This window comes from Thunnus albacares, chromosome 8 (assembly GCF_914725855.1).
Source record: "Thunnus albacares chromosome 8, fThuAlb1.1, whole genome shotgun sequence".
In the NCBI taxonomy this organism is placed as follows: domain Eukaryota; kingdom Metazoa; phylum Chordata; class Actinopteri; order Scombriformes; family Scombridae; genus Thunnus; species Thunnus albacares.
In genome coordinates this window covers 21801251-21824185 of record NC_058113.1, presented here as the reverse complement: position 1 = coordinate 21824185, position 22935 = coordinate 21801251, and the positions used below count along the sequence as shown (strand labels likewise).

The 22935-nt window shown below is 42.7% G+C and overlaps 1 protein-coding gene across 2 annotated transcripts; it reads right to left on the bottom strand.

The window, feature by feature from the left end:
• Positions 1 to 1219: 1219 nt before the first annotated feature.
• On the bottom strand, positions 1220 to 22769 carry atp1a3b (ATPase Na+/K+ transporting subunit alpha 3b). Of its 2 annotated transcripts, none has more exons than XM_044360073.1 (23): positions 22542 to 22769; positions 22300 to 22392; positions 11239 to 11355; positions 10597 to 10656; positions 10255 to 10458; positions 9907 to 10020; positions 8926 to 9060; positions 8695 to 8812; positions 8204 to 8472; positions 7401 to 7599; positions 6988 to 7232; positions 6631 to 6823; positions 6184 to 6359; positions 5951 to 6087; positions 5711 to 5861; positions 4918 to 5086; positions 4478 to 4632; positions 4207 to 4330; positions 3815 to 3960; positions 3572 to 3702; positions 3330 to 3431; positions 2952 to 3043; positions 1220 to 2811 (listed from the first exon to the last, which is right to left on the bottom strand). In XM_044360073.1, exons 2-23 carry the CDS (start codon positions 22303 to 22305, stop codon positions 2783 to 2785), a joined length of 3072 nt encoding a protein of 1023 aa, XP_044216008.1. In that variant the 5' UTR covers positions 22306 to 22392; positions 22542 to 22769; the 3' UTR covers positions 1220 to 2782. The 2 variants fall into 2 exon arrangements, with proteins under 2 accessions (XP_044216008.1, XP_044216009.1); XM_044360074.1 differs by having other exon boundaries at positions 11239 to 11316; positions 22542 to 22768.
• Positions 22770 to 22935: the final 166 nt, after the last annotated feature.

Here is a 22935-nt window from a genome sequence, read left to right as displayed (position 1 = left end):
GTTTGTCAGTGAGAGTGACAGAAAGAGGGTGTGCATGTGTCTTTGTGTGTGTGTGTGTGTGTGTGTGTATGTATGAGCGGGAGACACTGCGTTTGTCATTGGACAGTTGTAAAGCAGTGCCAGAAAGTTTTTTGTTGTCCTCACTCGAAGGGGCATGTCCTGAAATTTCACAGGACGTGGCAAAGTGACCTCTCAGAACACCCAATCTCATCTCTCACTTTATAGAGCAGTATATTGTGTATAATTTATTTGATTTGTGTACTAGGTGAGCAATAAGAGGTTCATTGAAAATAGATGACACTTGTAGCAAAGAGAGGAAGCACAATTACAGTTTGTTCCCTTAAGACAAAAGATATACAGCTTTGCTTTGTTTGCAGGAACGTGACTCTTGTTTTTTCAAGATTTTTCACTCCTTCCTGAACACCTTGCTTATGCACTATTTCTGATTTCTTATAATCTTTAAAAATGAGTCAGGAAATAGCAGTATATTGTTCCTGCAGTGGGCGATTCTAGCCGTGAAGCTCATCTGTGTTAATGTCAGACAAGGCTGACACATTTATTTAGTGGTTTGGTGCATTACCCTGGGCTGCTGCCAACTCTTGCTCCTATTGCAGTTTAACATTACGCAGTTTGCAGTGTGTATAAACTCACAACACTAGGTGGCATCCCATCCTCATATTTCATTTTTCTCATTTCTGATGCACTATGCACAACTTAAGTCTTAAACTGATATCAGCAAATTTGCATCACATGTATTTTGTCGTTGCGCATTACTTGATAAGTGTGATGAAATAAAGTAAGACAGTTTTATCTCATGTTTAATTTATATATGTTGGAATAATAGTCTGATATACTGGGGAAGCTCCCTTCTATATATATGGAATGAGAGTGACACCTTACAATAATGTGGCCCAATGCAATATGACAAATTAAGATTTAGCAGAGTTGAATCAAGAACTCTCTTATGCAGGCTCAACAAAAATGTAAAATTATTAGCTGCACATAGGCAGTATTTGTTACAGGGCTATTGTAAGGGGTTATATTAGATACCTTATATTGTGTCATTATATGCAACCTTGATGAGTGGTGTATATTTTAAGCCAGTGATAAAAAAAAGACAAAGCGTGTGCAAGATAAGGAAGGAATTACATGAGAGAGAAGCAGTGTTCCACTCCAAGAGTCAAAAACAGAGACAGGAAGACACACAGACAGAGCTAGGTTGTATTAAATGTTCTAGATGTTTTATTGGTGTTGGTTTCATTTATTTGACACACATGTTCTACTAGTTGTGTATTTTTTTTTCTTTCTTGAATTTCAACTCTTGCAGCCATCTGAGTTAGACCCAGCCTGAGACCGCTGGCCCTTCACGGGTCTCCAACACATACATGCACACAGACCCGGGCCAGACCAGGCCATACCAGGACCTGGACTGAGCCAGACCTGGACTGAGCCAGACCTGGACGTGATCTAGTAATAGACCCCAGGCACACGGACTCATCATTACCACTCACCACATCACAGCACACTGCACCACATCATACCAGCACACCTACAGTGACAGGAACCTGAAAGCCTTGGTTGGTGTCTCATGTCTCTTGGTAAAAACACAACCTAAAACCCTGCTCTGCTTTTACATTTTTTTTAGAGTAGCCTCCTGAAAAACCAGCAAAAATAACTGAAACCAAACAAAAAAAAAACAAGAGAGACAGATATCTCTCACTTTTTCCTATCTCACCAATATTGTAGATGTTCTTCTTCATGAATGTCTCTCTTGAGCTGTTTTTCAACATTTTTTTTATTGTTTCATTTAAATTCAGTATAGAATTATATAGATTTCCTAGAGCACACAGAAAGATTGAGTTGTATTTACCAACTTGGGGGAGGGGGGGTGTACTGTAATAGTTATTAACAAGAACAATGGTTCACACAGTGCACACAAACGGAGACAAACGGGGCAGGAGGGAGGAGAGGGGAGGGGTGTGAGAGACAGAGGGGGAAAGAGGGGGGGACAGGACGCCATGGGGTGTGCTTTGTTAGGCCTAAATGAGGAAAAGCAGCTCTCACATACCCCCCCTCCCACCTTAGAAATAAAAAAGACAAGTAAAATCATCGAAACCCCCCTACCCCACATATTAAAAAACAACAACACTGTGGCCGCTGAGAACGGAAAAGAAGGAAAATGGACGCAGTGAGAACAACAGGGAGATGACCACTCCGCTGGTCCTCCACAGACAGGAGACGGAGGCGACAGGTGGCAGTCGAAGTGGTGTCGGCGGTGGGATCTCTCTGTGTGATCTTTTGTATCTGTGTGTGATTGGAGGACAAGCAAAGGGTTGGCGAGGAGGGAGAAGAGGGAGGAATGACGGTATAGAGAGGGACGAGAGAGGGGGCGCAGGGGAAGAACAGGGAGTGGGAAGGAGCTGGATGGCCCTTTTTTGCCGAGCATAGACACTCCCTTTGTATCCTTAGCTCATTCAAATCTACATACACAATATGCAGCTGCCGTTTGGTAGATATATTGGTTTATGTACACAGCAGTGAGAGAACACATGCAAAGAGTATCATAGGAGATGGGAAGAAGGGGGGGTGGGTCAATGTAGAAAGTTGTAAAGGTGCTTTTGCTGTTTTTAATCTTTGGGGCAGTTGTGATGAAAATTGCTTCAAAGCGGTTTTTGTCTTTAAGGGGGTGGGGCATCTGGAGGTATGTCTTGCCAGGGATGGAGTGACAGGGGGGAGAAATAAGTGGAAGATGTAGGGGGTTTGAGCAAAGATGCTCCATCGATCAATAATATGTCTCCTTTTCCACCCAACCTGCAGTGCAAATGAAAGAAAGACAGACAAAGAAGAAGAGTTAATTCAACAATGTATTCAAATCATACTTTATGGGGATTTTCCATAAAATTTGAATTAGGTAAGGTTTGATTAAAAAAAAGAAGAAGAATAACACTTACCTCCAGGGTTCCGGCGGAGGAGAAGTTTTCGAACTTCATCATAAACAAAGATGAGAAAACTATAGGGGAATGCACAAAACCACCAGGAAGGCCTGTGGACAAAATGAGAGAAGGGAACAGAGAGATTAAAAATAATCAAGTAAAGAGATAACATGACATATATATATAGAGAGAGAGAGAGAGAAGGGAGAGGGAAGGGGATGACATGCAACAAAGGTCCAGGGCCTGATTTGAAACAGGGATGTTGTGGTTTATGTGATACACACGTCTTAGTCTCGAGGTCACCTTCGTTCTCCAATACTACATATCTTAATACGAGAGTGATCACATTTGTATTCAGGTGAGAGGTGAAAAGAAACAGGCGGTAATGGTACTCACTTTAGGGGGTACATCCTGAGTGCCACATCCATGCCTGGGCAGTAGGACAAGAAGGCAGCCAGGGCTGTCTCTTCGAACAGGCCAAAGATCAGGATCTTGTTCCTGGGTTGAGAAACACACAATATTAAAGAGGAGACTTTAGATTATATTATGATCCTGATAATTAAAAGGTAAACTAAAAAAAAAACATTTAGTTCCAAGATATGACACATATACTATTACAGAACAACTGTTGCACTCACTTCATGCCCTGCTGGAATACAGAGTTACGCCTGGTCTTGCAGATAATGACATCAGCCCATTGCACTACCACAATACTGACGAAGAAGGCTGTGTGGCATGTGAACTCCACAATCTTCCTCTGCTCATATGTCTGAGGGCAAGAGAGGACAGACAGGGAGTGAGATAAAGTAACATTGTGCAAAATTTGGAAAAATACCTACTGTGCAAGTCCCCTTGCACACAAAGACAAACTACACATTTACCCATTGCTGTCCATAGCTGTCTTCCAGGTCGTTGACTGTGCGGTCATCCCAATTGAGCCTGATGCCTACAAGTCGAGAGGGCAGGAAACCATTTTCAGCCAAGATGACAAAGTAGGAGAAGAAGCCTCCCAGAGCCTGGATCATACCTGAGGAAAAACAAACACACAGAGAGATTAAGTTACAGATTTTTAAGTTTTCTAACTTACTAAATCTAATTTCCCCAAAACATTGCAGAGACAGGTCCAAAGATGCTATTGTGGTTTGTGAAGAATAAAACGGGATAAAGCTGATTTTAACACAAAAATACTTTGAGGCAACCAAGATCAAACTTCAATCCAGATAAAAGGCAGTTTACAGCCTGGATCAGCAATCCCAATCTTCAGTTCACCTACCAATTTGTCCATAGGCAATGCTGATAAGCCTCTCATTCACCAGCTTGTCCCTGAATGGGTTCCTGGGCTGACGCTTCATGATGTCGCTCTCAGCTGCTTCATAAGCCAGTGAGATAGCTGGAACCTAAGGGAAGAGGAAGAAATGTGAGCTTTTAACATTCTAATCCTGTATGATGCATCATATCAACAGCAGCAGGATTCAGGGATGCCTGTGTGTGAGCGTGAAGCTGTATTTGTCATAACAGACAGCGTGTGTTCGATCAACTCTCACCATGTCAGTTCCCAAGTCAATACAGAGGATGGTGATGGTTCCCAGTGGCAGAGGAATGTTGACGATGATAAACAGCAGGAAGGGGGTGATCTCTGGGATGTTGCTCGTCAGGGTGTAGGCAATGGATTTCTTCAGGTTATCAAAGATCAAGCGGCCTGAAGGGAGAAAAGCAGAAAGGTCACATAATACACTAAGTCTGCGTGGCCATTTATGAGTTGGAGCTCTGAATTCACAGAATTAGGATCACCTCATCTAGAACCTCAGCTTTATTGTCCTGAACTCTGCTTTTGCGTCAGAATATTCCCTTTAGTTAATCTGCAGTCTTGACTTATTTGAATTCTTATTTTCCATCAACATATCTTTTCAGATTCTCTCATTATAAACTCTCTATCTCTTTATATGTTCTCTGTCTCCCAGTTTTGTTCTTTGCCTCTTCTCACCTTCTTCCACTCCAGTGACAATAGAGGCAAAGTTGTCATCCAGCAAGATCATGTCAGCAGCCTGTTTGGACACATCGGAGCCAGAGATTCCCATGGCAACACCAATGTCAGCCTTTTTCAGGGCAGGAGAGTCATTCACACCATCACCTGTCACAGCCACAATGGCACCCTGGGAGAGAAGAGGGAGATGAGGAGCTTATATGACTGGTATAGCATTAATACATAGAAAAAGCTATATTTATTAATTTCATTTGTCCATAATTTACCCAGATTTGGTCATTTTTCTGTCATTTATATCACCACCAAGATTGTTTAATAAGTCAATATGTCATGAATATACCATATTGGTCTGATGAATGATGTTTTAGCAAAGCATAATCTATTGGATGAGCTATTCACAGGCTAATATATTTCCTGTATTTTTTAAATTCAACTCTCACATTTAAATGACAATAAAATGTATTTAAATTTTAAAATGAACAGGCAATTTTAATCTAAATTAAATTAAACTAAAGCCTATGGTATTTCAAATACAATCTAACCATCCTGCAGTGAGAGAAACATCCTGTTTGTATCAGTCAGGAAATCCTCATTCAACAGATAACTGGCGCCATCTGCTGTTGTGAAAGTGTAATGATCTCTAAAGTCTAATCCCTGAGTGCATTAGCATATTTAAAAATGGATCTGGTGCATGTAGATGTTGCAGAGCTGAAAGAGTAATGAGCATGATGCCAAAACTTCATGGATTAGAGATCCATAAAACATTTTTTTTTTAATCTAAAAATGTTCGAACCTGTCTCTGGCAACCCTCAACAATGATCAGCTTCTGCTGTGGGGAGGTCCTGGCAAAGACAATTTCTGTGTGATTCCTCAAGATGTCGTCCATCTGATCCTGAGACAGATCCTTTAGGTCTGTGCCGTGGATCACGCAGGCTTTGGCATCCCTGAGAAGAGACATTAAAAAGTTAATGTGGGTCGCTTATTATTGTGTGAAGTATTTGTATATCTGTGAGTAGTTGCGTGCATTTCTTACCTGGGATTGACCTGGCTGACGGGAATGTTGAGACGAGCTGCAATGTCCTCCACTGTCTCGTTGCCCTCGGAGATGATGCCCACACCCTTGGCAATGGCCTTGGCTGTGATTGGGTGATCCCCAGTAACCATGATGACCTATCACAGCATAAAGATGGCTTTTTAATATATGATCACAAAGGCTTTATGGACTAGAGCCTGTATGATCAAACACTATCAAGACGTCAAGCTCACCTTGATACCAGCAGATCGGCATTTGCCAACAGCGTCAGGCACAGCAGCACGGGGAGGGTCAATCATGGACATGAGGCCAACGAAGCAAAGGTTGTCTGTCTGGAAGTTGACATCATCAGTGTCAAAGGCAAAGCCCTTCGGGTACTGGTCCTCTGGCAGCATCAAGTGGCAGAAACCTGGAGGGAAAAGAAATGTGTGATTTAAGTTTTTGATGTCTAAAAATGTCTGAGAATCAACCCAGATATTTTATCCCTACTTCATCTTTTCCCTATATTTCCAGAAAGTAAAACTAATGTATTGTTATAATTTTTGTTAAATGGAAATTTGTCGATAAAATCCCTATTCTGTCCTCTCAAATTTTAATGGTCATATACATTCTGTCATCCTCTCTCCCTCTATATCCTTCACCATCCATCTATACCTCTGTCCAATTCTATCTGTCCTTACCCAAAACTCTCTCTCCCAGTCCTCCCAGTTCCATGTAGGCATTCTGGAAGGCTTCCTTCATCTCCTCATCCATAGGCTGCTCCTTGCCCTGCAGCATGATAGTGGAGCAACGGTCGAGGATCCTCTCAGGGGCTCCCTTCATCACCAGCAGGTAACGGTTGTCATTGGGGTCCTCTGTCTCATGCACCGAGAGCTAGAGGAGAACAGAAATGAAAGTTAAGATTATGCCCTGTATAATGTTTAATATGATTTTTGACAATGTTTTGAATAGGTCAGTAAGAGTTTGTTAGTGTCATACCATTATTTTAGTGTATTTGGTGTTTCATCTTGTGTAAACTATATTCAATGGTTACTTACCTGGTATTTGTTGGTGGAGTTGAAGGGGATCTCAGCCACCTTCTTGTTCTTTTCCCTCATCATCCTGACTGAGCCACAGGACAGCTCGATACACTTCAGCAGGGCTGACTCTGAGGCATCACCAGCCACGTCACGCTTAAGGATGGGCACTGGATCTTGTCCTGCTTTGAACTGAGCACGGTTACACAGAGCAGCGATACGAGCCAGAGACAGCCACGTCACTGAGCTCTTGTCAAATGAGGCACCTGGAGAAGGAACAGAACAGAGTGGATTATTAACCTTAAATATTTGGTTATCATAACTGTTTGTCAGCAAACCATTTGTGTTTCTAGTAATCATTTATCCCTTTTTAACAGTGTGCACATATTTTAGACAGCAGTGGTGTCAGACCCTTTAACCCTCTCCTCACTAACCAGACTGATCCTCGGTGGTGTCGGCCTCGTGGATCTGGTTGTCAAACCACATGTGGGCCACAGTCATCCTGTTCTGGGTCAGAGTTCCTGTCTTGTCAGAGCAGATGGTGGAGGTGGAGCCCAGGGTTTCCACAGCCTCCAAGTTCTTCACCAGGCAGTTTTTCTTAGCCATACGTTTGGCAGTCAGGGTCAGACACACCTGTAGGTGTTAAACTATGTTAGGTCTCGTTGGGCCTCATGCAAGAAGTGCTCATACAGATCAGTTCCTTGACTGCCTTCCATCACAGAGCGCTTTGCTTTAGAAAGATGTTTTTTGGCATCTAACTTCACATCAAAGCATTCCCTCTTTATTTGATTCATATTTTCTAATTGTTTCAGATGTCCTACTGTCACTCCTAATGTGTTTGTCTTCTGATTTCTGAAAGCAGGGCTTGAAGTTGTATGGTGTTTTTACTCTTTGGGAACCTTTTGTAAATAAAACTCACCCACAAACGGAGTGGAACATGGAGCCTTATATGGCAATTTTAGGGGCGTGGATTATGCTAATGATCACATCTCACTAATGCGCACCTCCTCATGAACATTTGGCATTCATCAGGCTGAAACGAGGGATTTAAGACAAGTTCAGGCAATTGAGAGAGTTTGTTGAATTTGTTGTTGAATTGGAACACTCATACAACCAAACCTCACAGAGAAAAGTCAGAAAGTTTTATGATATGTATCAAATATAACTAGAAGATGTGAAGGAGGGTGACAGAACTTAAAACGAATACCAGAGTGAGACCATAAACAATAGTACTTACAGTGACTGTGGCCAGCAGCCCTTCAGGCACATTAGCCACAATGATGCCGATGAGGAAGATGACAGCCTCCAGCCAGCTGTAACCCAGAATGATGGCCAAGATGAAAAACGTGACACCCAGGAAGACAGCCACACCTGTGATGATGTGGATGAAGTGCTCAATCTCTTTAGCAATGGGGGTTTTGCCGGTCTCCAGGCCAGAGGTCAGAGTAGCAATGCGACCCATGACTGTGCGATCTCCGGTGCAGATTACAATGCCACGTGCTGTGCCTGGTTTGGGAGAAGAACAGAAATATAATGTTGTAAAATATTATTATAGCATAATTACCTGTGTGATTACACCTATAACTACATAGTTAAAATCACCCATATATATTACATTATATATTAAGTATACACTCTATTACTCTATTAGATTTTTGTGTCTTTAAATCCAACCACAGGCACACAAGCTAATAATAGCATGTAATATTATTGCCATGGTGACCATACCTTCCACACAGTTGGTGGAGAAGAAAGCAATATTTCGGGTCTCCAAGGGGTTGTCATGGGTACAGTCAGGTGACCTGTTCTGAGGTTCCGATTCGCCTGTTAGGGAGGAGTTATCCACCTATTGGAAAAGAAGGAAAAGCAAAACATTTAGATGTGTATAAAAACAAGCATGAATATGACTGTGTGTGTGTGTGTGTGTGTGTGTGTGTGTGTGTGTGTGTGTGTGTGTACCTTGCAACCATGAGCTGAAACCACCCGGATGTCAGCAGGGATCCTGTCTCCACCCTTCACTTCAATCAGATCTCCGGCCACCACTTCCTCAGCGTTGATTTGTACCTTCTCACCCTCACGGATCACCAAAGCTTGCTGCAGAGACATATCAGGGATAGTTAGAAAATGCATTCATATGTTGAAAAGTATTTAGAGAAACATTGTCTCTCAGAACGTGTTACAGGAGGCAGGAAATAACATTTACATCCTCTCATATAAAAAGAACTCCCTGCAAGCATGATTGACTACACATAACATTAGCAAAGAATTTGTTGTACCTCAGTGCACGGTAAATCAAAACACACAGATACAAACACACATGCAGATTGAATGGCAAACACCAGCTGTGCCACCTCCTTTTGCAATATTCAGTATTTACCCTCCAGCAGTAAGCAAAGAGGTAAAATTTTGGCAGCTGACAAGCTGTGGCAGTGGCAGACAATCCCATTTTGATGTTAAATGCTACTGCAATAGGCAGTGGGTATACACATAAGTGTATTTTTCAATCATTTAAATAAATGAATACAATGAGACTATAAAGGCTGCAAGAAAAGTTATGTTTTGATAATCAGTATAATGTGAAATATGCAGAGAGGATGGATTCATTGCCAAAACTGAGTGCAAAACTTGTAGGGCAGTATTTTGCCGTAGGCTTGTCTTTGTCTAATCTAAATATTTAATTGTCATTGAAAAGACAAAGCAGCGAGGAAGCATCGCTCTGTAACTGACACTCGGGTGGGCATTGAAGTCACCACAGTGTGAACAATTACAAGAATAGAGGCAGCAGTGATCTGCTTCTCAGTGTCTATCACGTTAACAGGGTATTTACAACCTATTATGTCTGGTATCTGACAACTGTTGGTAAAATCCTAAATATATTAACTTTCAAGGCCATTCAGTTGGTGTCCTTTTCCAAAAAGCTTCACACATAAGATACATTACCTGAGGCACCATGTTCTTGAAAGACTCCATGATTTTGGAACTCTTGGCCTCTTGGAAGTATGAGAAGCAACCGGTAATGATGACGACAGCTGTGAGCACAATACCTAGGTACAACTGGAGAGAGAGAAAGAGAAAGAGAGAGAAAAGTCAAACTATGTGAGGGTGGGTTATGAGGAGGCACTGGATATGTGTGATGGCAAAATCGCTTTGCTGGGGTGTTATTTATGTCTGTGCTTCAGAGTCAGAAGTGTGACAAATGTGTTAATGAGGTACAGATGGTCCAGGTGTGAATATGTCCGTGCAAAGTCTGTGTGAGTGTTTGTGACTGTATATGTGTGTGTTGCTCACATTGTCTCCTGCAGGTTCATCCTCAGTGGCTGCCTGGATGGCGTAGGCCAGGAAGCAGAGGATGGCGCCAGTCCATAGCAGGATGGAGAATCCACCAAAAAGCTGACGACAGAACTTGACCCACTCTGGGGTGGTTGGAGGAGGGGTGAGAGCATTGGGACCATCCCTGATCAGAAACTCTGCTGCCTTGGCATTGGTCAATCCCTGGAGGGAAGAGAGAGTGAGCGGGGATGTGGATTTAGCAGAGAAAGACAACTCTGCACTGAAACACCCTTATGTCTGTAAGAACAGTCTCAAACAATAGACGTACATGCTGAGAGAAATTAATATCTTTCAACTCACCTGGACAATATCAGTCTGGAATTTCCTGCATACTTCCTCTACGGACATCTTGTGTTCCGTCTGAAAAGAAACAAGATAGAGAAAATCAGTACTCTGCATGGTTCAATATGTTTAGTAGTTGCCATTTTTTGCATGCAAGGAAAATTTGTAAAAAAGTAGTCCAGATTAAAACAAGAATTATGATAATATGAGGTCTGAGCTTTGCAGCATTTTTAGAACATTATATATTTACTCCATGCATGCAGTTCACCTGAGAGATAAGAGTATCAGGGCAGCCAGGTATGTCTGTTTCTTGCGCTGGGATGTGGAATCAAAGTGACGACCTCCTGATAACAAGTCACCCCTCTTACCAGCAAAAATACAATTTTTTTTTTTTTTTTGGCCTGTATGAGAAAGATTTCTCTTCTCTCCAACAGAGTTGGTGTCATTTCACTTTCATTTAATATATCCTGCAAGAGGATTTTCTTCAAAAGTTGAAAAAACAGATGGTGAAAAAAATAATTCTGTGATTACTAAGAGAATTGTAAATGTCAAATTAATCAGTGTTTAACTGACTGGATCAAAAGTGAATTGGTCTTGACCATAATTTATACCAACACTCAGCTCCACAAGTATTCAGAAATAACAGAAAGATTGACTTACAATGGGCACTTCCTTCTTCAGGTCATCCATATCCTTGGCTCCCGCCTTCTTCTTCTTGGGGGATCGGTCGTCTTTGTCCTGTGTGGTGGCAACGCGGTAACTGTCTGACCGCCCATACTACAGACACACACATATGTTTTATACATGCCTTTGGACTAGGTTTAGGAAATAGTAGCCTGCGCGCCTTTGTGTTCTCTGGACTTGTACATGTACATCATGTTAACTACAAAATATACTTTGTCGCTGTCTCTGGCTTTCTTAATGTAGATACAAGTTACAGACTGCGACAGAAATAAAGCCAGTGGGCTTTTCTCTCTTTTATTATACAGTAAATATTGTTGTATCCTTGTGAAGTGGCCTTGAAAAGTAGCTTTTATTTCTCAGAAACAAATCCTGTCAATTATTCTTAGATTCTGAGAAAAGCATTAATACAAAAACACTATTATCATAAAAATCAATACAGACACAAAGGGAAAATGCATTACCCTGTTCCTCTTTCTTCCTAGCAAAAACATCTACATTGACAGTGCACTATCACCACACATTAAAGCGTGTGCCTGCAGTCTGCTCTGCCATATTCATTTGATCTCCATTGATCAAATAATTGTCGCTCTGATGTCAACAACAGCCTAATGGACACATCAGAACATAATCAAGTACAGATGTTTAACCTGTAGGTTTTTTATGAATCACTTCCTGGTCATTTATATAACTGCCAGCATGAAGGGTGAGAGAGAGAGGACACAAACTGAGTTTACAGAGTCATCAAAGGCTTTCTGTTTATATTCTAGCATGTTCTATTTTATTAGACTGGACACATCAGCTTTGAAGTCAAGATTATCAAAAAAAATTAAGTCATAAGTACACACACACATACACAGAGACATGCCAAATGTCCTCCTCTACCTGATTTATTGCAGTGCCTGCTGTTCCAGGTACCCTCCTTACAATAATTGTCCCATCACAAATTGGCTTTTGTTGTTAAACTAGACATGAGTGGTCTATTAATAACCCTGATTTTCTCCAGCACTGCACATTCTAGTCCTTCTAGGTCTATAACAGTAACTCTAGCCTGTTATCCGGGAGGAGAGCAGCCTGACCGCTGGGTCACATCAATACAAAAGTCCCTCATCAAAGGTCAGAGGTGACATGGAGAGGCAAAAATCCCTCCCAGGAGGTGTGAGTGAGTCCCGGTGGACTGGCCCTTCATTGACACAACCTAGTCATCAAGGAAACTGCCCTTGGTGGTCGATCAATGTATTCAGATATACGTTGATGACTTGAAGCAGGGGTTTACAAGCATGCCAGAGTAACTGTGGCAGAGTCCAGCTGATATGGAAGCCACATAATTACTGTGGATATAACAGGAATTTCAATATACCTGTCAACTGATAATCAATGATTACAGTCCTCTTAATTTTCCTCTTAAGATCTGTGTATCACAGAATTAGAAGATGAGGTTAAAGGTTACCTAACTTAAATTAGATAAGAGGTACTGGCTGCATGTTTCTTCTCAGAAAATAAAAAAAAAAACCAAAAAAACAACTGTGTGCTGAAATTCACTGTAATCGATTCAGCACCCTCTAATGGTAAAACCAGGTACTGACATTTTCAGTAGTGCAGATGCTGTAACTGCCATTTGACTACTTGTTTGCATCTGATATTATCATGCTGATACTGAGCTACATAGAAGCAGTCAGTTGCTGACCTTTAACATATTTCTTATAAGTGTGTTTACTTTTAAACAGTGGGTCCTTAGTTCAATTTCCCAATCCAGACAAATATATTTACAAAGGCACTATAGTGAGGAAGTATGAATTGTGATCCAAAGCACACATGTTGACTGACAAACTCTCACACCCAAACCGCACCAAAACACACACATCTGCAGTAGCGTAAAATGTGACTAACAAAGATCAACATGCCACTGCATTTCCCACTTGAGTTGTACTGCTGATGAATGAAACCCTTGTGAAATCAAGTCTGTACATATTTAATTTGTATATGATCACAAAAACCTGTTGTTCCGGTTTGTGGTCATAAAAAAAGTCTTCATGAATCCACATGTGGATGAAAACTCTCATTCACTTAATTGAGGAATGCGGGCTGTTCAACGACCACTTCTGGATTCAAACAATAAAACTATTTGTTTGAGCATGTCAGGCAGAGAGTATCACGTCAATGGGAGGGAACGGTTTGACCTGACTCCATAAATACACACATACATGCAAACATACACACTCTCTCTCTCACACACACACACATGGTTCTGCAACAAAAGGGCAGGTGAGGAAATCTCTTGCTGCAGCAAGACCAGACAGGCCTGGTGAAACAGAGGTTGCATAGAGCTGAGACTGATGCAGTGGAAAAGTACTGCTGCTCTTCTCCTCTGAGACAGACCCTGGCTGTGTATGTGTGTGCATATGTGTCTGTGATTGAGAAAAAGTGAGTGGGCACATGCATGTATTCATTATCTACACGTATTAGTCATTTGAGATTAAGTGAATGAATAATGGCTACACATCTCTACTTAGAGATCAGAGGTGTTAAAGAACATGGAAATTACAGATTTATCTTCTAATCGGACATAAAATAGTCACTATAATCTCAAAGATGACTGATTGGCAGATGGGCTGGTATCCATTTGTCAGCTATTATTATTATTGTGGCTTGTTTTTCCATGGTCAATGAATGAATGCTGCAAATACATATTTAGGGAGCATTGTCAGCTCAATAGAGCACCTGCTCTTTCTAAGCACATGCACGCTTAAATTGGAAATATGAATATCGACACACATGAACACACACACAGACACATGAACACAAACACACATGCTCAGACAATAGAAATGGTTGGTAGGGAGGCAGAGAGGAGTGCAGAACAAAGCGAAATGTGGTGAAAAGTAGAGACACGGGGAGATGGATGTGAAGGGGGTGGATGACAGACAGGATTGGGCACACGGAAAGGGAGACATCAGTGGGAGGTGAGAAGCGGGGACAGATAAAGAGTGAGAAAGGCAGGCGGAGAAAGGGACAGACAGAGGGAGAGAAGCTGTTGTCACCCTTCTCTCATGCCTCTAATTAGATATTGACCAGCACTCTTTGTCTGCTGGCTATGTGTCAGTGTTTGACCTGCAGTGACCCCACTCTAATAGATTGCACAACCTCCCTTATAGTGTGTGTGCATGTGTGTATGTGCGTGTGTGAGAAATGAATGAGTAGTTATCAGCATGACGCACAACAAAAAGAGAGCTTACTGATTTATCTTTTGTCTGTGTTTACATTATGTTGAGTAAATTAAGTGCATACCTCTTTAGGCTTTCTGTGTGTGTATGTGTGTGTGTGTGAGTGCTTACCACTCAATCATTAATGACAGAAGGGACGGCCTACCAAGCCTCTCCTTTCCTTCCACCATGCATACCCAGCTACTTTATAAAATGTGTCCTCACTTGTCTTTTTGTCTTTCTTGTTTCTTTACAAAAATACGAAACAGCCTTTAAACTATACGTCGGTCTGCCTTTATATCTGTTATTATTGTAGTTAGCTGTTATAAATGTTATAAATCTGTCTCTGTTATCTCCATCTTTATTGTTTAATTGTTCAGCAGAGAGAGATAATATCTATATATTGCATATTCAATCTAAGTATCATTTAATATACCGAAAACATCAGTGTGCCTGCCTGTGTTTGTGTAGGTGTGTGTGCCTGTGTCCAGCTGTCTCACACAGCTCTGGGTAATGTAATGAGCCCCCTCTGTTCTGAGGAAGGAAACAGAGACTTGTGGCTGGAATTACAGACGCTCGTTCTCCCACAGTCACACAGATGGACAGACTGATGGACAGGCTCTGACATCATCAGGAACTGGGAACATCAGATGGTCCTCTATGGATTACATAGTGTAATCACTCACATCCAGGTACATATTGGCTTATTGAAATGTGCTTAAAATATCAATAATTCAATAAAACCAATGCTGCAGGTATCTGGTTGTGTGTTTGATTTGATAATAAAATATTCTGCAGGCCTGCTCTGGCTAACCAAACTAAACCTAGCATTTTATCCTCATGTGAACAACTCCAATGAGTGTGTTTGGAGGGCAAGTAACCATGGTGACCGGCACGGCCATTGGCATGATGACGAAGCACAGCAGTGGCCTTGTACTCCTAGGATCCCCTGATGTGATCTGGGACAAGTAATAATTGATGCATCTGTAACTGGACACTGTATTCACTGCTGTATAACACAGGCAGGCAATCGATTCAAAGAATTAGTGTGTGTTTGTGTCTGTGTGTGTCTGTGCGAGCAGAGGTGAGTCATTGTGTTGGCTACAGTCCGTATGAGCAGCGTATACACGCATTGCGGCAGAGAGAGCGAGAGAGATGTAGAGTGAATAAGGGAGAGAGAGACATAGTGACTGTGAAATAATATGATAAGCCAAAGATAAGACACAATTTAGAGCTTGTCGTGCTAACAAGGAACAGGCTTGTCAAAATCTTTCGAGAATGTGGAGTGGCAGTTAGCCGTGTATTCTGAGCACTGTGCATGTTATGTGGAAATTTGGACTTTTTACAAAAGTCGTTGCAATCTCTTTGCAATCTCTTTGAGATTACTCAAGTGGTACTGCTCTGTAATATTAACCTGTGCCCACTGGGTAATATGTTCAAATTAGGAGTGGCACCTTAGAGGAGAGGTGACATGTCAAGCATGTCAGAGACAGCAGGTTGGGGCATGCCCACTGACGGTGGGTTTGACTGAGACTGGGATGTGGTTCTTTTTTCTTCCCCTTTAATGACACGCATAGGGTAACAAGACGAACTGAAATGCATTTGTACATACACAGCTGCAGGGAGCAAGAATGTTGTTGTTGGGCCTTTTTTCCCTCTACATGTGGAACCCACATGTGGAAGTGGGTTGTAGTTGGTATAAATACTAACGTGCTTCACATTTCGTGCTTTCTTCAATTGTTCCTCAACCACTAGAGTATTTGTCATAGCACATTTCGTGCTTCCTTTAACTGTTCCTCAACCACCAGTGTTTGTCATAGCTACACATGAGTCTACACTTCCTCTTTTTACAGAGCAGCCACATTAAAGGGTCACATCAGTTCTTCTGCACTGTCCACATGAGACTTACATCTTGGCCTTATTACATGTTTTTTCACTGTGAGTAGGAGTGTACAATATACAGCTACTACACATTTTAAGGAGGAACTTGAAATGAATATTAACATAAACAAATGCATGTCATGTGTTGTCTCAACATGCTAATCTCACCCCTCTGGGCATATGGGTACTATTTTATAGAATTTACAAAACTGGTTAATTGTATGAGTGTGTGTGCAGAATGTTTTCATCGTGAATGTCCATATGTCTGTCTGTGAGACATTGTGTTATGTGTTTTTTTCCATTATTTATTAAGGCACCATGAGGCTCAATTTATCAAAACAGCATCTCCACTAAACTTCGTTCTATATTCTCTCTATAAATTACTAAATAGAGTCAAAAATAACTCAAAAAACACCTTTATGAAATAAAAAAACTACAAAAACTAGTCATTTTTTTAATGTAAAATGGTGTAAAAAGGTATGAACTCACCACATTTTAATAAATACATTTGAGCAATTGATGTTAAAAAATGTGTGCATTTGTTATAGTATTTCTCCATCTGCTACTATGTATGTGGTGTGTGTATAGGTGTCATTGCGTGCATGCATGCATGAGTGTGTGTGTGTGTGTGTCCTTGCAAGGTCATTGGACCATCTGCTGTTTCTTGCAGCAGGATGGCAGGGCTCTGGGCCACAGTAGGGGGCTCAGGCTGGGGACCAAGGGACATGGCTGTTGGGATTAGCTAGTCTGATTACTACACTGGATTAGCCCATGGTGCTTCTCCCTCTCTCTCTCTCTCTCTCTCTCTCCCTCTCTTTGCCTTTATCTCACTCTTTCTCTCACAATCACATCAAATGTATAAATGCACCATCTACATTTATCATTTAGTCCTAGTACTTGCTGAATGGTTTGTAAGAGTACTGGTTAAGTGAAGGGACTTAATGATTATATGGACACATTCTTTAAACAGTTGATTAGGATTTGAATGCTTTGCAAAAGAAACTGTTTAGATATGTGTTTCACTTATCTATATCAGCCTTGAGAGTGATGTGAAGGCTGCTTATCCTTCTGTTTAACAGAGTGAACAGACAACAAAAGGAGGAGAATCCAGATATCAGACGTAAAGAAGAAAGCTGGCATGAAACTTTTCTGGAAGACACAGATAGTGACTACAACAGTCCCTGGAGATGTTCTCTTATTACTTTGGGAAAGTTAAAATTAAAGACTGCATGTACAAGTACAATTAATAAATTGATCCAATGGAATAGTATACATAAATAGATAAATGTACAATAATATGATTGCAGGCGCCTAAGAGCACTAAGAGAAAATCTTCTCTAAACCACATATACACAAAGAGACTAGCTCTGAAGCGAGCTGGCCCTGAAATCATCTGTGTTGTGCTCTCTCCAGTAACTAAAAATAAACACAACCAAACAAAATCTAAACTGAAAATCTCCATTTAAATTGTAACCCCTCCTGTCCATCTGTCCGCCCTTTCATCATCTTCATCTGTTAATCCCACACAGACATCTGATGTGCTATAGCTCCAACACTGTACTGTCCACCATTGGGAGCTTTATTCTGTAGTTTGTGTGTCTTGGCGTGTGTGTGTGTGTGTGAATATGGCCTGTCTAGATTAGTATTCTAAATCTTGGTTTGCTGTCGCTTGTAGCGAACATGGCATCTCGCCATGGTGTGAGAGAGGGCACCTTAGGACTCCTCAGCAGGCAGCTGCTCACACAGAGATGTGCAGATGTGCCTGCACGCACATCCATATACACAGCTGCTGCCGGCACAACTGAACCAAATATCCATTAATATTTCAGATTTTCATGTACATGTGTAATTTTGTGATTCCAAACCAGGATCTATGTATCTAAATGAATGGGAAATCAATTCACCATTCACTATTCAGGAATATAATTATTGCAAATCAAAAAACTACTCGGAGGATGTTGTAACTTTTTCACTGAATAAGCTGCTTTACATGGTAACAAAATACAATCGCGATACTGCAAGATTCTGTAAAATGATCTGTTTTTGATTTTGACAAGCCTTTGTCCATTGTAGCTGCCCAGTGTTACACTTTGTGCTTATTCACACAGGGGCACACACTCACATTTACAGTCACACACTCTTCACAAACATACACACATCTCCAGGACAACACCCTGAATTAGTCATGTCATTGTAGTTAGGCAACCTAACCCTTCTGAATTGCTCTCATTATGGGAGACCATCAACACGTTAACAATGCTGAAAAACTTAGCCATATCAATCACTGCATCTACAGTAGCCTTGTTTTAAAGTAATGCATGAAGGAGACAGCAGTGACCTTTACATTTTATTAGCATTACACAAGCTGCTAGTGAGCTCACTGCTACAGCTTTGTCCTGTTAGCGTGGAGGCTAACTGCAGGTTTTTTGCTGAGGCACTAGAGAAATCTGGACTCTGTCCTTCAGCAGCACTCTCACTGAGGACACTGTCCTCATTACAGTGGATATTTATTGATCCGAGACCCTCGACAGGCTTGAAGGTGACAAAGGGGGAGCATTTCAAAGGGTCATCAAATTGACCTTTATTGACCCCCAGGCCAAAGGGTCAAAAAATCCCAGGTGGTTGCGTGGTCAGAGAGACCATGCAATGGTTCAGATCCTGTTTGGACTTGATTTTCTATTGGTTCCTGTGATGTGTGGGACAGATCAGTCGTGGTACAGTGCAGCCTATCAGAATCAGACAGCAGGTGCAGTGGGGAGGGATGTGCAGCACTCTGCACCAAACTGAGGGCTGGGCCTCTGCAGGGGCCACACGCATCGAACTCCCGAACCACCTTCCACTAACACCTTCTAAGTTCTTCTTTATGTACACACGTCACTAGTGCGATATAAAAGAACACGCTGTTCTAGAAACCTTTATATCATGACATGAGGTAATTAGTTAGTCTAATCAAAGTCTTAGAGGAGACTCGACTCTAACAGGAGCTTCTCCTCTGCCATACTGCACACTCAAAGCGGCTCAACCACACCCCTCGTCACCAGCCATTATGACCTTCTGACAAAGCCTCAGTGATACTACTGCACCTTCATCTCTCTTTAATCCGCCACCTCTCCTGTGGCATAAACCCACCTACACCACACCTCTCCAACCTCTCCAACTACCACACTCACCCTTCAATCAATGTCCTATGAAGATCATCCCGACCCCATCCCTCCTCTCCCTATCCCATCTCTCTCTTGTCCCCCTGATAACCAATCCTACAATGCGCAGCAAGAGGAAACAGGAGCCATGGTAATGTGAGCCTCAGGTCATTATCCTGTAACAGGATATACAGCCAGGCAGCCCTCCCCCTCCATACACCTCCTCCCTCACTTCAAATCCCTCTCTCTTTCTACACCTGCAGACCAGGCACTACTTATCTGCCCTTCCTCTCTCTCCCTCTTTCTCTCTCTGTCCCTCTTGCTCTCTCAGCAGTGGCACCCTCCCCCATCTGTGTCACGTGTCTGAAGGTGAAAACCAGCAGTCGATCCATGTGTGCAGTCCTTTCTCATCATCTCCTCCCTCCTATGCTATCAGCATCAGCCACTGCAACACATAACTCATCAATGCAGAGAACAGAACAATGAGCAAGAAGAGAAGGTGATGGTGTGTGTTGGTGTGAAAACACCTCTCAGACCTTTCTTTAGCTGTGCTCTGCCACATTTAGAGTGTCTGTGCCTTAGACAAAGTGTACCGGCTGTCTCTCTCTAGTCTTCCTGACACATGCCCAGGCTTTGCTCTATAGCATCACCGTTGCCTGTTAACCCAGTCCTTTCTGCGTGGCTGCTAGTGCCAGCCTATGGCAGCTCTTTACAGGGAATTTCCACACCAGAGGCCCCGCCCCCAGTTTGACGCAGAAGGCACGTCGCAAGCGATGCCCCCTGCGGCCTTGGGAAAGGACAGCTGGCAGTGCCATTGCACAGTGCGCCAGTGCGAAATTCGCGGAAAAAAGATAGAAATAGAGAGAATTAAGAAGTGTAGATGACCGACGTCAAGTGATATAAAGATAGCCGGTACACCCATCCATCCATCTCTCCAAATCTCCATCCTTCTATCATCTATCCATCCGTTTTCCCATTCAGGGTCACCTCGGCGCGCACCATGTAAAAGGCAGGGAAACACCCTTCAAGGGTCGCCAGGGACGCTCATATTCTTTTTTTTTTTTTTTTTTTTTTTTTTAATTTATATAATGCCATTGTCTTAAGAGCTGTGGCATCCTCCGACATGGCACACCGCGTCCACTCAGCATCTCTCCCTCACACTTCTTAACCAAACTTCCACACAGCAGCAGTACATGCGTAAGCACTTTTTGCACTCCCCATCCCTTTTGACGCAGTGCCCACTAATGCTGCCGGGTTGGTTTGCTTTCACATCTAAATGAATTGTGCGACACCGACCGGAGGCTCGCTTCCCCTACATATCGAACGTCTCGCCCGGCAGAGAGAGATGTCAGATGCTGCAGGGGCCCGGTCGGCTGATGTCACTGCGATGACATCGGCTTGATTTGCCTCTACAGCGGCTGATATCTCTCAGCACCGCATGGACCTCTGTCTGCAGCGTCATGCCACTGCATCAATTCAGCGGACATACTGCAGCCAGAGATTAAAAATTACAACTCCTTCCGCAGGATGGTGATGGAGCAGACATTGCGCAATAGCTCACAGCAACAGTCGCATCTGCACCTTGGCATTTTGCGGCAGCGCTGTTTTTTTCCTCCACTAGATTCCACTGATTCATTTGCATGGCTAATAAGGTTATCAAGATAACCGGAAACAGATCTAATGCTTTCAATGGTGTAAGTTAACGGTGTGCGCATCAAATGATGGCTCTCTAAAGTCAATCTTAACCTAATGAGCACATCGTCGTGCTTATGAGAGTACTGGGCGCATCGTTTCTTTAATCTGTAGTGTGTGTAAATGTGTTCACTGCTGGCGATTATCGAGTCCCTGTTATGTCACAAATTAAAGGGGAAATAAGCTGGTGAGGCGCTTATTCCCGGTAACCGCATTATGACGCATGGGTCATCGAGGGTGCCGAGGATGAGACTCCTCCGCTGATAGCGTCCACTATGCAGACGCAATGGGGGCTCAGCATCTCTGCGGGTTCACCGCCAGATGCTGAGTCTCCTGTATGGTACCAGAACGGAGAGAGGACAAGTGCCAGCGGGGTTTAAAGCGGGAGAGGACAGGAGGGGGCATCGAGGGCATGATGGAGGTCACAGTACACAGTGTTCACTCATCATTGAGAAAGACATGCAGCATAACTATACGCTTTGGTACCAAATTTAACAAAACTCAGTCTTTTATAATGATGATGGGTGAATAGATGTTTCTAACACGTGCACCTCCCCCCCCTCCCCCACCCCCCCTCCTCTCTCTCTGTCCCTCTCTGTAAGAATAAACCGATTAGGCCTACCATGGCTGGCAAGGTTATAGCCAGATAGGCCTATCAGAGACCTAAAATACATATAACACATTGACAACCTCTAAAACACACAGATCTACTCTACTTTTGAGACTTTAGCATCAGTTTTCGTTCATATTTCAGCTCAGGTCCTATTTTAATTTGACTGAGTGAATCAGAAGACATGAGCTAATAATCTTCTATTCGAGAAAAAAAAGCAGGCTAAAGTCAAATCACAGTGAGCAGTGAAATGCCTCTGCTTTCTATAGCTGCACTAGACAGGAACTACTGGCTACATCAATTTGTCGCAGTCTAGGAGACCAGGGTAAAACACAGTTCCGCATTAGAGTCAATGTCACTCAGTCATACGGGATTTCCATAAAGGAAAAAATGACATCACGGTTCAGTTTGAGGCTCTTCCTCGTCAAGAGTGAGATATGATGCTACCGCTCGCTTCTCAGGCCACTTCAGGTGGGCTACAACGCAGTTAAAAAGTTGGAATCGTCAGTCTTACCCCCATGTTGGCGCAGTCACTCTTCTCCTCTCAGGTGATGCACGGCTTGAGAGGTGTCAGCCCCTCAGGTTGAATTATATCAAAATGTCTTGCCTTGAAAAATGAAAAGAGGACAAGCTCAGTTTTTTTCGGGGCAGCTTAAATGGAAAAATGAGCAAGAAAAAGACGTCAGGGAATGTAGGTTATCTATAGGTCTGACAAAATAGGATATTTTTTGGGCTTAAATAAACCGTCTCTCAAACCTTGAAAAGGTAAGGCTACGATCTTTCCTCCCCGTGAGACGCCTTTCAAATGAAATGTTGCGGTCTCAAGCGGAGCATCACGCAGGGATGCGCTTCCTTCCTTTGCTCTCTGATACTTGCGGTGAAAGACCGGCGAAACTAACGAGCCGCACTGCTGCCTTTTCAGGACTTGGTCTCCCTCCGCGGCTCTGCCGGCTACCGCAGTACTCCGTTCCTTTAGCCCCACCACTCCGCCAGTGGAAGAAGCGCCGCCTCAAGCAAATGGATGAACCGGGGGGAGGTGGGGGGGGGACGATTACACCCGCCCACCGCTCACGAATTAGCCAATCATAATTCGGAGCGTCTCATCGGCGATGGGATCGCTGACCAATTGGTTTCATCTCACTCTTTAAGC

Bases quoted from the DNA above. Each gene is read 5' to 3' on its own strand.
- atp1a3b (XM_044360073.1), bottom strand. The intron at 9,061-9,906 runs GTAATGTATCTT...ATGTCTCTGCAG, and splicing joins TCAAGAACATGGTGCCTCAG to CAAGCTTTGGTGATCCGTGA. The intron at 8,813-8,925 runs GTACACACACAC...CTTTTCCAATAG, and splicing joins TTTCAGCTCATGGTTGCAAG to GTGGATAACTCCTCCCTAAC.